At 35.8% G+C, this 13,142-nt stretch overlaps 1 protein-coding gene across 3 annotated transcripts in view; it reads left to right on the forward strand.

Moving 5' to 3' along the window:
• usp32 (ubiquitin specific peptidase 32) overlaps nt 1-13,142 on the forward strand; it is a 47,929-nt gene that overhangs the window by 25,948 nt on the left and 8,839 nt on the right. Inside the window, exons 6-22 of one of the 3 annotated variants that reach the window (XM_026282295.1) lie at nt 92-223; nt 426-533; nt 728-843; nt 1,218-1,280; nt 2,054-2,137; nt 2,287-2,348; nt 2,789-2,891; nt 3,211-3,400; nt 4,274-4,452; nt 5,036-5,176; nt 7,748-7,907; nt 10,653-10,807; nt 11,106-11,187; nt 11,333-11,407; nt 11,806-11,944; nt 12,215-12,320; nt 12,415-12,588. In XM_026282295.1, the coding sequence (XP_026138080.1) occupies nt 92-223; nt 426-533; nt 728-843; nt 1,218-1,280; nt 2,054-2,137; nt 2,287-2,348; nt 2,789-2,891; nt 3,211-3,400; nt 4,274-4,452; nt 5,036-5,176; nt 7,748-7,907; nt 10,653-10,807; nt 11,106-11,187; nt 11,333-11,407; nt 11,806-11,944; nt 12,215-12,320; nt 12,415-12,588 (2,069 nt within the window). The remainder of the gene's footprint in view (nt 1-91; nt 224-425; nt 534-727; nt 844-1,217; nt 1,281-2,053; nt 2,138-2,286; nt 2,349-2,788; nt 2,892-3,210; nt 3,401-4,273; nt 4,453-5,035; nt 5,177-7,747; nt 7,908-10,652; nt 10,808-11,105; nt 11,188-11,332; nt 11,408-11,805; nt 11,945-12,214; nt 12,321-12,414; nt 12,589-13,142) is intronic. The other 2 variants (XM_026282297.1, XM_026282296.1) reach the window with 2 other exon arrangements.

The raw sequence follows: 13,142 nt of genomic DNA on the forward strand, positions 1-13,142 counted from the left end.
ATATATATATATATATAAAATTATATAATTATTAAACAGAATCTGATTAAACAAATCTAATTTTTGTGTGTGTGTGTTTCCTTTCTTGCAGTAGAAGAATCAGACATTATCGACTTGGAAAAACGCTACTGGCTGCTGAAAGCCCAGTCAAGGACAGGCCGCTTTGATTTGGAAACCTTTGTCCCTCTTGTCTCGCCCCCTATTCACGCATCGCTTAGTGAAGGTAAGGCATAATTCATTACAGCAATTTTTAAAGATTCACAAATGCACTGAAACACACAAACTTGCGGTTCCCAGAAAAGTCACGGTTTATCTTATTTTAATAGTACTGGGTCTTTGCTTTTAAAATGTATTGGATCATTTGTGAAGAATCCAATTACACACTCTGGCTGATCTGAACACTGACATTTTCTCCCATTGTTTAGGCTTGTTTCATGCCTTTGATGAGAATCGGGACAATCATATTGACTTTAAGGAGATATCTTGCGGGCTCTCAGCGTGCTGTCGGGGCCCTGTAGCGGAGAGGCAAAAGTGTAAGCATTTTACTTTCTATCATCCTCTCTTGCTCCTCTTATTCCATAGCAGATGCAGGATTTTTTTTTTTTTTTTATATATATAAAATCCCTTTGCTTGTTGAGGCCATATACACACAGTTAAATAAATATTGCATTATTTTTGCGCAAATGATAATAGTTTCCCATCTTATTTTCTCCACCTTGTATTGCAGTTTGTTTTAAAGTGTTCGATGTAGATCGGGATGGAGTTCTGTCCAGGGATGAGATCCATGAGATGGTGGTGGCGCTGCTGGAGGTGTGGAAGGATAACCGTACAGACACTCTCCCTGTAAGTGCAGAACAGCTGATTGTCTCATCGAACTTACCTTTTTCATCCACAGAAATAGCATTAATAACATGGTACAGTTGAACTAATCTGGTTAACCTTTTTATTACTAAACAAATTACTTCCATAGCATTAATAGTCATTATTTTGTTTATGTGTATATGCTTATTAGGAGATTAATGCAAATGAGATGCAGTCATGTTGTTGCATATATGCACTAATGTGAGATTAAACATTTAAATGAAACTTTCAATCAATTCATTATTGATTTGTGCATCCTGAGTTGTCAGCGTGTTTCTTACATCTAATGGAGTTGTTTCATGTCAGTTATAGATTTCATGATGATCTTTCATGATTTATGCTTCTGTATGTTTCAGGAGTTTGATTCCAGCGTGTCAGACATTGTAGAGGACATATTGAAAATGCATGACACAACAAAAGTAATTGTTCTTTCATTTTCATATTGCATATAGCATATCATGATATAACAAATGCATTAGTTAATACCAGTTCTGATTCAATTTCACACTTCAAAACCACAGCCAAAATATACTAATATGCACACCCCCTTTTAATTAAAATCTAAAATTTTAATATAAATATGATGTAAAATATAATGCTTTATATATTTAATATAAATATAATGTAAATATTAGCAAATTAAAAAATTTGCATGTAAATTAAATTTACCTTTTTTCATTTAGCAAATGCTTTTATCCAAATTGACTTACAAATAAGGACAATGGAAGCAATCAAAATCAACAAAAGAGCAATAATACACAAGTGCTATAACAAGTTTCAGTTTGCTTAATCCAGTAAGGTTAAAAAAAAAAAAAAAATATATATATATATATATATATATATATATATATATATATATATATATATATATAATAAAAAGAAAACAAAAAGTATAGAGCAAGCTAGTGTTAGAGGCCTTTTTTGCTTTTGTTAATTGTATAATAAATAAAATACAAAAAGATTAGAAAAGTTGGATTTTTTTTTTTTTTAAGAAAACAAGCAATAAAAGAATAGAGTGGAAGTCTAAAAGGGACAAGTTATTACTATTTATTTATTTATTATTAATTATTTTTTTTAAAGAATGGAATTATAATAGAGAGTGCTAGAGTTAGAGGGTCAAAAAAAGATGTAAGATAAGTGTTTTTTATCCGATTAAGATGAAACTAACCTTTATCTTGTGTTTTATTCACAGCTAGGGCACTTAACCCTGGAGGACTATCAAATATGGAGTGTGAAAAGTGCACTCGCCAATGAGTTCCTCAACTTGCTGTTTCAGGTATTATCCTGCTGTTTGTAGCATTTTTTGAGAAAAAAAAAAAAAAAAGTGTCTAAATGCTTCTATAATCTGTAAACACTAGTAAATCCAATAATGTATACACATCTTGGGTCTGGCCTGAAATTGCTTGTTAATCTGTTTGTCATCAGGTGTGTCATATCGTCCTGGGCTTGCGTCCTGCTACCCCTGAAGAGGAAGGCCAGATCATTAGGTGAGAGTAGGACACAGCATTACTCAGCCTATCATTGTCTGTAACTCTGCTTCATTTGAAAAGCGTCCCTACAGAGCACTTTCTCAGTGTTTTAAAACAAGCCTTATGAGGGCCGTATTGTATTTCACTTTCCCATAAGCCTCATGATTAGGCTTTGTCTGTATATAAGCATCCATCATACTTCCTCTGCCTCTAACAGTGTTTTAAACCAGACAGAGATTGAGAACACAGTTTTATTTTCAATTAGATTTTTCAGCAGGACTGATGGTGCACAAAAAGATGCTATAAATACTGTATCACATCAGTGTGTCTGTTGTATTGCAAGTTTAGCACTGATGTGTTGTGATGGAAGGAGAGTTTGGTTGGGTTATTTTGGTGCCTGTGTATAAATATGATAGTTTGACTGACTGACTGATTGACTGTTTTGTTTGACGGCACAGGGGTTGGCTGGAGAGGGAGAGCAGACATGGGCTACAACCCGGTCAGAACTGGTTCCTGATCTCCATGCAGTGGTGGCAGCAATGGAAAGACTATGTCAGATATGTGAGTCAGCAAAATGCCTGTTCAGCCTCTACATAACAATGAAAAGGAGTCATATGAGAAATCGCTTTCCTTTTCATTTGTTTTGAAATAAGATTATTATAAACATACTGTGCAACTAACTTAACTATGAACCATTTTCAAACTTAGCAATTGTAAGTGGACAACAGAAAAGACTAAACTGATTTAAAAATCAAGCTGGATCTTGTTTCTGTCAGGCATCAGCTGGACAAAAAGTAGCGTGATGTTTTAGTCTTTATTGATGATACTGACCATATGGTGGATTTTTCATTTTTGATATACAATCTGTTGTGCTAAACAGGATAATAAGTCGATTGTCATGGAGCAGCCGTCAATGCAAGGCAGTGGGATGAGAAGTTCTCAGTCAACAGCACCTATAGACCCCATCTTGTACAGAATTGGAATAGTGGTCCGTTCCCCCAGTTCCCCAGAAGAAAAATTCCCTGATAACATCTCCAGCTCATCGGAGGCTTCAGAGAGCACTGGTAATAGTAAGTACAAACTCAGTTGCTAGAGTGAAAGGGCTAGTTCACGCAAAAATGAATGAAAATTTCTTAATTACCCTCAAGTCATTCTAAACCCGTAAGACCTTCGTTCATCTTTGGAACACAAATTAAGATTTGTTAACATTCAGACGTAAATTTTTATTTTATTTTTATTTTTTTGCACAAAAAGTATTCATGTAGGTTTAACCACTGATTTCACAAGGACTTTTTTTAATGATGTCTTTCTACCTTTCTGGGTCTTGAATGAGGTACAGTACTGTTGCGTTGCTGTCTGTGCAAGATCACAAAGCTCTCGGATTTCATCAAAAATATTAATTTGTGTTTCGAAGATTAAAAAAAGATTGTATTGGTTTGAAACGACATTAGGGTGTATAATTAATGACAGAATTTTGATTTTAGGCTGAACTATCCCTTTAAGAGTACAATTTGAGACTCAATGTCTGAGCCTACCACATAAGCTACCATTCAAATGTTTACCATCAGTAAGACTTTTTCTGTTATTTTTTTAAAGAAATGAATACTTCTATTTAGCAAGGTCAAGTTAAATTATGACAGTTAACAGATTTATAATGTTACAGAGTACTGGAGTACTTGGCTGCTGAAAATTCAGCTTTGCCATCATAGGAATAAATTACTCTTTAAAATACATTACAATAGAAAACAGATATTTAGATTCATTTGATCAAATGAACTCAGCCTTAGCATTGGAGTCTGCTTTCAAATACCATATTCCAACTCTTTCAGCTGTGGTGTTCGAAACAAAGAATAGTAGCCCTAATGGGAAGTGCTCCAGTCCAGTGCCATAAAGTTTTAGATACAGTGTTTAGCCTATATTACACAATGTTTTCACTTCCCCAGGCCTGACCCCACACGCCACTTCCTCTGCCACAGACGTCTGCTTTGCTCGGCAGCACAACATCTCTGACAACAATAACCAGTGTTTCTCCAGCGCCAATGGCCATTTGCCCAACAGCATGGCTGTGCAGAGACCTGGTGCCATAGACAACCAGCCTCTGGTTACCACCGAGCCCATGAAGGTGAGTGTACATGTGCCCAGAACACCCACCAAAACCAGGAAGCCACTGATAATCCCCTTGTCCATCAAAATGACTGCTAAAGTGCATTCAATAGACCTGCAGGGAAAATAACACCTTCAAGCTGTTTTTCTTCTATTCTATCTAATTATAGCTTTAGAGTTCAAAACGACACTAAAGTGCCTTTTTTGAAATTGAAATCACCTAGAACAAATTAATCCTGTGATAAATGGTCTGTAACATTTGTGTTCTAGAAAATGAATGCTTTTATGTGAAGCTAAAAGCATTTTTAAATAAAACTGCTTGCTTCTGTAATGCCTTGTCACAAACACATTTGCAGTCTTGTATTAATGTAGCATCCCGTATTATCAGGCTTTCTGTACTCAACACCATGCAAAGCAGTATTTAAGTCAATTCGCTCTTATCCGCCTTTTTATCCATCCTCCCACTCTCAGGGTCATCGGAGAAGAGCATGGTGAAGGACTCTTACATCACCTGTGATTTATTCACTGGAGGTCGACTAGTCGCTACAAGTTGCCATTGCAAATTGCTGTCAATATGAAGTGTGTGACTCTGTTTTGTCCAGGCGCCCACACTGACTATGGAGGGAGGCCGGCTGAAGAAATCCCAACAGCTGGTGGCTTGTCGGGACTTTGAGACGGTGCCAGAGCCGGTATGGAGGGCACTTTACCACTGGTATGGGGCCAACCTCAGCCTTCCCCGACCGGTATGTATGCAATCTCCCATCAGAGGTGCCACCCTGGGTATTTGATTTGTGCTTCTGCTTCAGTGAATGTCATTTTGCTTTGACTTTTTTTTGGATGGAACACAATATTCCTGATGATGTGACATGAAGTGTCACATGAACACTGTCAGATATTACTAAACCTGATTCCTGAATATAGAATTTGTTTTTATATTCTGACTTATCCCTCTAATCTGTTTGACATGGACAGTTGCCTTTCATTATCAGACTCATTTTCTTCATTTTGTAAGAACATGATTCATTATTATATAGCCTTAAAGGGTTAGTTCGCCCAAAAATGAAATTATGTCATTAATAACTCACCCTTATGCTGTTCCAAACCAGTAAGGCCTCCTTTTATCTTCGGAACACAGTTTAAGATATTTTTGATTTAGTCCGAGAGCTCTCAGTCCCTCCATTGAAGCTGTGTGTACGGTCTACTGTCCATGTCCAGAAAGGTAAGAAAAACATCATCAAAGTAGTCCATGTGACATCAGAGGGTCCGTTGGAATTTCTTGAAGCATCGAAAATATATTTTGGTCCAAAAATAGCAAAAACGACGACTTTATTCAGCATTGTCTTCTCTTCCGTGTTTGTGTGAGAGAGAGTTCAAATCAAAGCAGCTGGATTTCCGGTTCGCGAACGAATCATTCAGTTCACCAAATCGAACTGAATCGTTTTAAACGGTTTGCATCTCTAATAAGCATTAATCCACAAATGACTTAAGCTGTTAACTTTTTTAATGTGGCTGACACTCCTTCTGAGTTCAAATAAACCAATATCCCGGAGTAATTCATTTACTCAAACAGTACACTGACTGAACTGCTGTGAAGAGAGAACCGAAGCTGAGCCAGATAACGAACAATAGACTGACTCGTTCACGAGTGAAGAACTGGTTGCATCGGTGTTCGGATCACCAGTAGTTCTTTCGGACAGTTCGATTCAATAAACCGGTTGAAGAAAATGGTTCACCAGTTCTTTTGCGCTCAACGTAATGGCGTCATTGGCGATGATTGCCCTTGATTCAAGCCTTCGGTTTACCCGGGCTCATAACACTAGCACAGAATCAGTTCAGAATCAGTCACCAAAAGAATAAGTTCAGTTCAGACGCTCTGTGTGTCGGTCTGCTTCACGCTGAATCACAGCTTGAACGAGTCAGTCTGTTGTTCGTTATCTGGCTTGGCTCAGTGTTTGGTGAACTGAATGATTCGTTCGCGAACCGGAAATCCAGCTGCTTTGATTTGAACTCTCTCTCACACAGACACGGAAGAGAAGACAATGCTGAATAAAGTCGTCGTTTTTGCTATTTTTGGACCAAAATATATTTTCGATGCTTCAAAAAATTCCAACGGACCCTCTGATGTCACATGGACTACTTTGATGATGTTTTTCTTACCTTTCTGGACATGGACAGTAGACCGTACACACAGCTTCAATGGAGGGACTGAGAGCTCTCGGACTAAATCTAAAATATCTTAAACTGTGTTCCGAAGATAAAGGGAGGCCTTACATGTTTGGAACAGCATAAGGGTGAGTTATTAATAACATAATTTTCATTTTTGGGCGAACTAACCCTTTAAATGGTTAATGATGGTATGTCATATGAACAGTAAATAGTGTTACATTCTGTAGGTGATTTAAAATATATTCATGTGAAGGAGAAAAGGAGAAAAAATATTGATTCTTCCCCCATAAAATGTATGAATCACATCTCTTATTGGGTAACCTTCATTGTAAAACATTAGGACTCATTACAGTTATTTGCATATGCATATTAGCTGTTTTAAAACTTTTTTTTTTTTACTTTAAAACTTTTTTTTTTTTTTGTAATATTCAGACTAAAACTTAATTTAAAATAAATTCATTTAAATATGTTGCATGTGATTTATTTAATAATTTTGGCAGCATGTTTAGTTTTTTATATATACTATTGAAACATAATTAAATGTAATAATAAAATATAAGAAACATGCACAAACAAAACCAAATTAAACCCTGCGGCTCGTGACGATACATTGATGTTTAAAGACACAAAATAATCAGTCTGTGCAAGAAACTCAACAGTATTTATATATATATATTTTTTTATCTCTGATTCAAGCAATGTCCGAAGTGTTCGAACTCTCCTAAACACGTCCTCCTGAGCGTGTTCTCAAGCAGGCGCGTGAGGCGTCATCGTCTTGTTCCTTTTATATATATATATATATATATATATATATATATATATATATATATATATATATATATATATATATATATATATATATATATATATATATATATATATATATATATATATATATATATTTAGCCGTGATTCCCATTCACATCCATTATAAGACTGACAGACTACAACGGTCTGTGTTAAAAATCTTCTTTTGTGTTCCACTGAAGAAACAAAGTCACCTACATCTTGGATGCCCTGAGGGTAATGCTGATAAACATAAAATGTTCAATTTGGGGTGAACTATACCTTTAAGCAAGCAGGCAATCCACTGTATTCAAGCCCATTGCATCTCTCCATTGTGCTTATGATGTCTCCTCTTCCTTCAGGTCATCATGTCTACAGTCACAGCTCAACCAGAACTAGAGCTCTTTCCCCGATACCTCCTGTTCCTGCGCCAGCAACCGGCCACACGCAGCCCTCAGTCTAACATCTGGGTCAATATGGGTATGAGCAGCCTGCGAATGTTCCCTCCACATATGAACCGAGGTAACGTAAGCCTGCAGCAAGAGAGAGGCTACCTCCACTGCCTTGACCGCCTCCTCTAATCTTCTAAAAACACCCAACTCGGTCTCATCAAAATGATCTGTCTGGATAACTAAAGAGCCAAATCCTGATGCCAACACCTAGAGTCATCATCTGAGTTCAAAAAACTGTAATGACAGCTAAATATAAAATAATGTTGAATAGATATAAATATATCCAAATATTTAGTGAAAGTAAAAAAGTGAAAGTCGTGACATTTGCCAAGTATGGTAACCCATACTCGGAATTGGTGCTCTGCATTTAACCCATCCAAGTGCACACACACAGAATTTATGTTTGTAAAACATAAAAATGCACATAAGTGCATGGCCTAATAGTGGTCTTCCTTATTGTTGAACCCTAAAAGTGGTTAGGCTATAATATAATTTATAAAGTTGTAATGGCTTTGCCAAGCTCAGAAGACTGTTTGGTGTGGGTAATAGGGCTGGGCGATATGACCATGAAATTATAATATCGTATATCGACGATGTCTCAAAAGTATCGTGATGTCGATGTCAACAGTCAGGTAACAGATGATTATCGACATTATAGAGAGAAAAAAATATATAAAAATGATAATCCTAGTATGTTACAAAAAATATTTTACATAGCCCATAGTCACCATACAGATTACTTTGCTTGCAACAATGAAATAATTTAGTAGGAGTGTTGGGAATCGAAAAGCCATTCCAATTTCAGAAATCCGATCAGATTTGTAAGGTCAGGAATCAAATTACTTGTCACTTGCTTTTTCGATTTCTGTATGCACATTTATTGTTATCTCGAAAGATTCAACTGCAAGAAGACAAAATAGAACTTACTTCTGCACTTGCGCATTGTTTTCTGTGCTGTGCACACACACACACACACACACACACACACACACACAAAGCGCATCTTATATACATGAACACTGGACTGAGCTCTCTTTCTCGCATTCTTACACATTCGAATGGATAAACACACAAATAATTAATAATTAAATAATCTTAAAGGGGCATCTGATGCCCATTTTCCAAAAGTTGATATGAATCTTTAGGGTCTTAATAAAAAGTCTGACACACAGTTTGGATAAAATTTCTCAGTGGTAGTGTAAAAAAACAGTTTTTACCCTGTCAAAAACAGCTGTTGTCAGAGCAAGCAGTTTTGTAGCATTTTCCTTTAAATGTTAATGAGCTCTGCTGACACCGCCCTCTCTTCCGAGCTACTCTCTGAGGGACTGTTTACTTTAGAAATTATAATGTTTTGTTGCAAACGGATAAATACATTAGTAGTGTCCGCTCACCTGCGTTCGAAGATTTGTCAGGCCAACACAGAATAATATATTGTGGGTGTTGTATTTTGATTAATAAAATAAAAAGTATTAAAATTACAATACAAAAATTTAATTTAAATTACCCTGCTTCTAAATAAATAAAGCAGTTATTTTAATTTGATTAAAAACAGGCCAAGAAAGAACTCCGAACTAGTAGGCTACCAGAAGAAAGAAAAAAAACTTAACATTTTTACTCCAAATTAGTTTTTAATCCCTGCATGATTTTAGTCATAGGCCTACATGATAAATATCAAATACATTATAGCTTGACTACAAGTTTAAAAACAACACTGCAATTGTTACAATTAAGGAAATTAAACTTACCATCATGAAATGTGTTTACAGAGGCAATGATGCCAAAAGGAAAGAGAAACCCAGAAAATAGCCATATTTTATTCAAGACATTATTATATGACATCAACATGCATTTATCATTCTTACGATCACCGCCAGAATGTCCAATTGGGTTCTATAATTTTTTCTCAACAGTTCTCCTCACAAAACGAAATTCATTTCAAACACAAATTTGATAAGAGCAGAGTGGAAATTATAAGCAACACCAAAATAACAGCAAAGCTAATGTTTTCTGTTAGTTTAAGCACAAACTAAGAAAAATCAAACCAAACTTTGTGGCATATAATTAAGACCAAACTGAACATGGTGTGTGTCTAAGGTGCATGTCAGCAATATTGCTTAGGTGGACGATAATATCGGATATCGCGAAATTTTTAAAGGCGATTATCGGTAAGATATTTTTGACATATCGCCCAGCCCTTGTGGGTAAAGATGAGCGCTCTCTGATTTCCTATAATTGTTTGCTTTGCAATCATACCAACCTTTTTTTTCTTTTTGGTCTCCTATGAAATCAATAATTGCTGTGCAAATCTTATATGTATTTTTATTTGATTTGTTTTTTACAAGACCGCAATGATAATAAAAAAATTACATGATTTTTATTTAAATCACCCAGACTAATGAATTGATGAATGTTCCTTTTGAAAATGACCTTTGCCCTTTCTTGCTGCTACCTTACAACTAATCACCAGTCTGTCAATCAGGTATTGGGGCTGTGTATGTGTGTGTGTTTTCTGTATTGATCTGTGTGCTCCTTGTGACTGGTTGATTTAATAGCATGCTTATTAGAATCTATGGATCGGCTGAAACCTTACATTTTTCATTATTGCATTAAAATGAAACCATAAAAGTGTTACTTGACAAATTAAGCATAGTAGGTTAAATTAAGTTTACATTTTCAATTATGAAAAGTTAGTTTTTTTAATATATAACAGCACAGTAGGGTGGAAAATCTCTAAGGGGTTGTATTTGAAACCGTATTAAATATTTTATTGTATGTGACAAAGAGAATGCTAAAGGCTGCTTCATTCCCAACTCAGGAAACGTTCCTTCTCCGAACGCCCCACTGAAGCGAGTGCTGGCATACACAGGCTGTTTCAGCAGGATCGGTACCATTAAAGACATTCATGAGTACCTGTCCCAGAGGTTACGCATCAAAGAAGAGGACATGCGCCTCTGGCTCTACAACAGTGAGGTGGGGACCTCCTTAACAGATACTGAAAAAAAGAACATCAAACTCTGATCAAAGACATTCATATGCAAATCTGTCCTCATTATAAAGTTACAGATGTCACCTCACAGCTGTGAGGAAAATTCCTGTTTTCACAAATTTCCAATTTAATTCAGAATATTTGAGAGGAGCATCTCAAAAATAGCCATTGGTGGTATTGGGGGAGGAGAATTCTGATTATAGAGATCTTTAGGTCTTCAATAATTTATGATCCATCCATTATATTGTATGCTAATCTTGATTTATATTGTCTTTTTATCAGAATTACCTCACTCTCCTAGACGATGAAGATCACACTTTAGAAAGTTTGAAAATTCAAGACGAACAGCACTTAGTCATTGAGGGTATGTCTGTGACATTTATCTGTCTTAATTAAAGTTTTATCTCAATTCACATTTGCTGAGCTGTGTGGATTAAATTGTGAAGCATGCATGGCTTTACTGATGGAAAAAGAAAAAATATTAAGATATCTTTACCCCCTCTCTCTAGTCCGAAACAAAGATATGAGCTGGCCAGAGGAAATGTCTTTCATTGCAAACAGCAGCAAAATCGACAGACACAAAGGTAATTTCAGAGGTCCTGGAAAGCGTTGGAAAAATCTGTGCAAATTGGAGGCTGGCCAAGCTATCTACAAATGTCAGAATGTTTATCTGAGTTTGACCTTGCCTAGATGGCACTATAATGCAATTCTTTACACCAGATACTTGTATCAAAGCACATACCAAGTAGATTATTAACACAGAGCTGCAAGCAGCAAGAGTCCAAGAAGCAATTACATAAAGCAACATAGAAGTCATATCAAGAGAGACGTCAGCTGTGACACTGATAATGTTACTGTTGAACTCTATAAAATACTGAGTAATTGAACTTCATGGAGATAGTGGTTGAGCCAGAGGAGTATACATTTAATCAAACATTTAGTCTCTAATAATTGTTTATAAATTTTGTTGTTTCTCTTGCAGTTCCTACAGAGAAAGGTGCCACAGGTTTGAGTAACCTGGGTAACACATGCTTCATGAACTCCAGTATTCAGTGTGTAAGCAATACCAAGCCCCTCACTGAGTACTTTATCTCAGGACGACACCTTTATGAGCTTAACAGGTACGGAAATATGGTCAGTGCTTTTTTTTTTAACTCAAATCTCTTGTAACTAGTGAGTTAATGACACGATTACCAAAAATTTGTGGGTGAAATCAAATCATTTCAACTGAAATCCACACAATCGGGATTTTTTGTGCAAAGCTAAGAAGATTTTGCTCACGTTCAAGTTGGTCATGCCATGTTGATCAGCAGAAAACTACTTGTTTTGAAACAGACTTTTGTTATATATGCCATAATTCTTGACCAGTGAGCTGTGTCTTGTCTTTGTAGAACCAATCCAATAGGAATGCGTGGTCACATGGCCAAATGCTATGGTGATTTGGTACAGGAACTCTGGAGCGGCACCCAGAAGAACATTGCACCTCTGAAACTCAGAGTGAGTTGATAACATCTATATTATCATGAATATCAAGCCCAAATGTTTCCATTTAAAAATTATATTTATTTATTTTTTTTTTATGTTTTTGTAGTGGACGATAGCAAAGTATGCACCAAGATTCAATGGCTTCCAGCAACAAGACTCCCAGGAGCTTTTGGCCTTCCTGTTGGATGGGCTTCATGAGGACTTGAATCGTGTGCATGAGAAACCGTACGTGGAGCTCAAGGACAGCGATGGTCGGCCAGATCATGAAGTGGCCACAGAGGTCAGTTTCATATTACTGTTTTTCTGCCCCATTTTTCTGTGGAAATTAATGGCGCAGATGCACGGTTTTGTTTACAAACATACAAAATCACGTGGGACGCTCTTGGTATTTTCAGCCTCTGTGTCCTCTTTATATGAGTATGTAAACACACAAACAAAATCTCTAAAACTGCTCTGATAGTCTTTTCATGAGCATTTCACTGTTTGAGTAAAACAATTGTCGATAAAAACAGAAACGTAAAGTTCTTCACAGCAATCCATCAAAATAAAAGTTTGGTTTAACTTGAAGAAATGGTAACGGAAATATTATGTAATGTAATTATAGTACTACTACTGCTAATAAAGTTATTATTAAAATGAATATTTACCAGAATATATTTTGCAGAAAAATGTAAATATACAAATTATTTCACAAATTAAAAAAAAAACAATTAATTATAGATTATTTTATTATTAATATTTAATGTAATCATTAAAATGCAATGCAGAAAATTATTGGAAAACAGAATTTGGTAAAACAAAATAATAATAATAATATTCACAAAATGGAAATTT

Source organism: Carassius auratus, chromosome 15 (genome assembly GCF_003368295.1).
Source record: "Carassius auratus strain Wakin chromosome 15, ASM336829v1, whole genome shotgun sequence".
Taxonomy (NCBI): domain Eukaryota; kingdom Metazoa; phylum Chordata; class Actinopteri; order Cypriniformes; family Cyprinidae; genus Carassius; species Carassius auratus.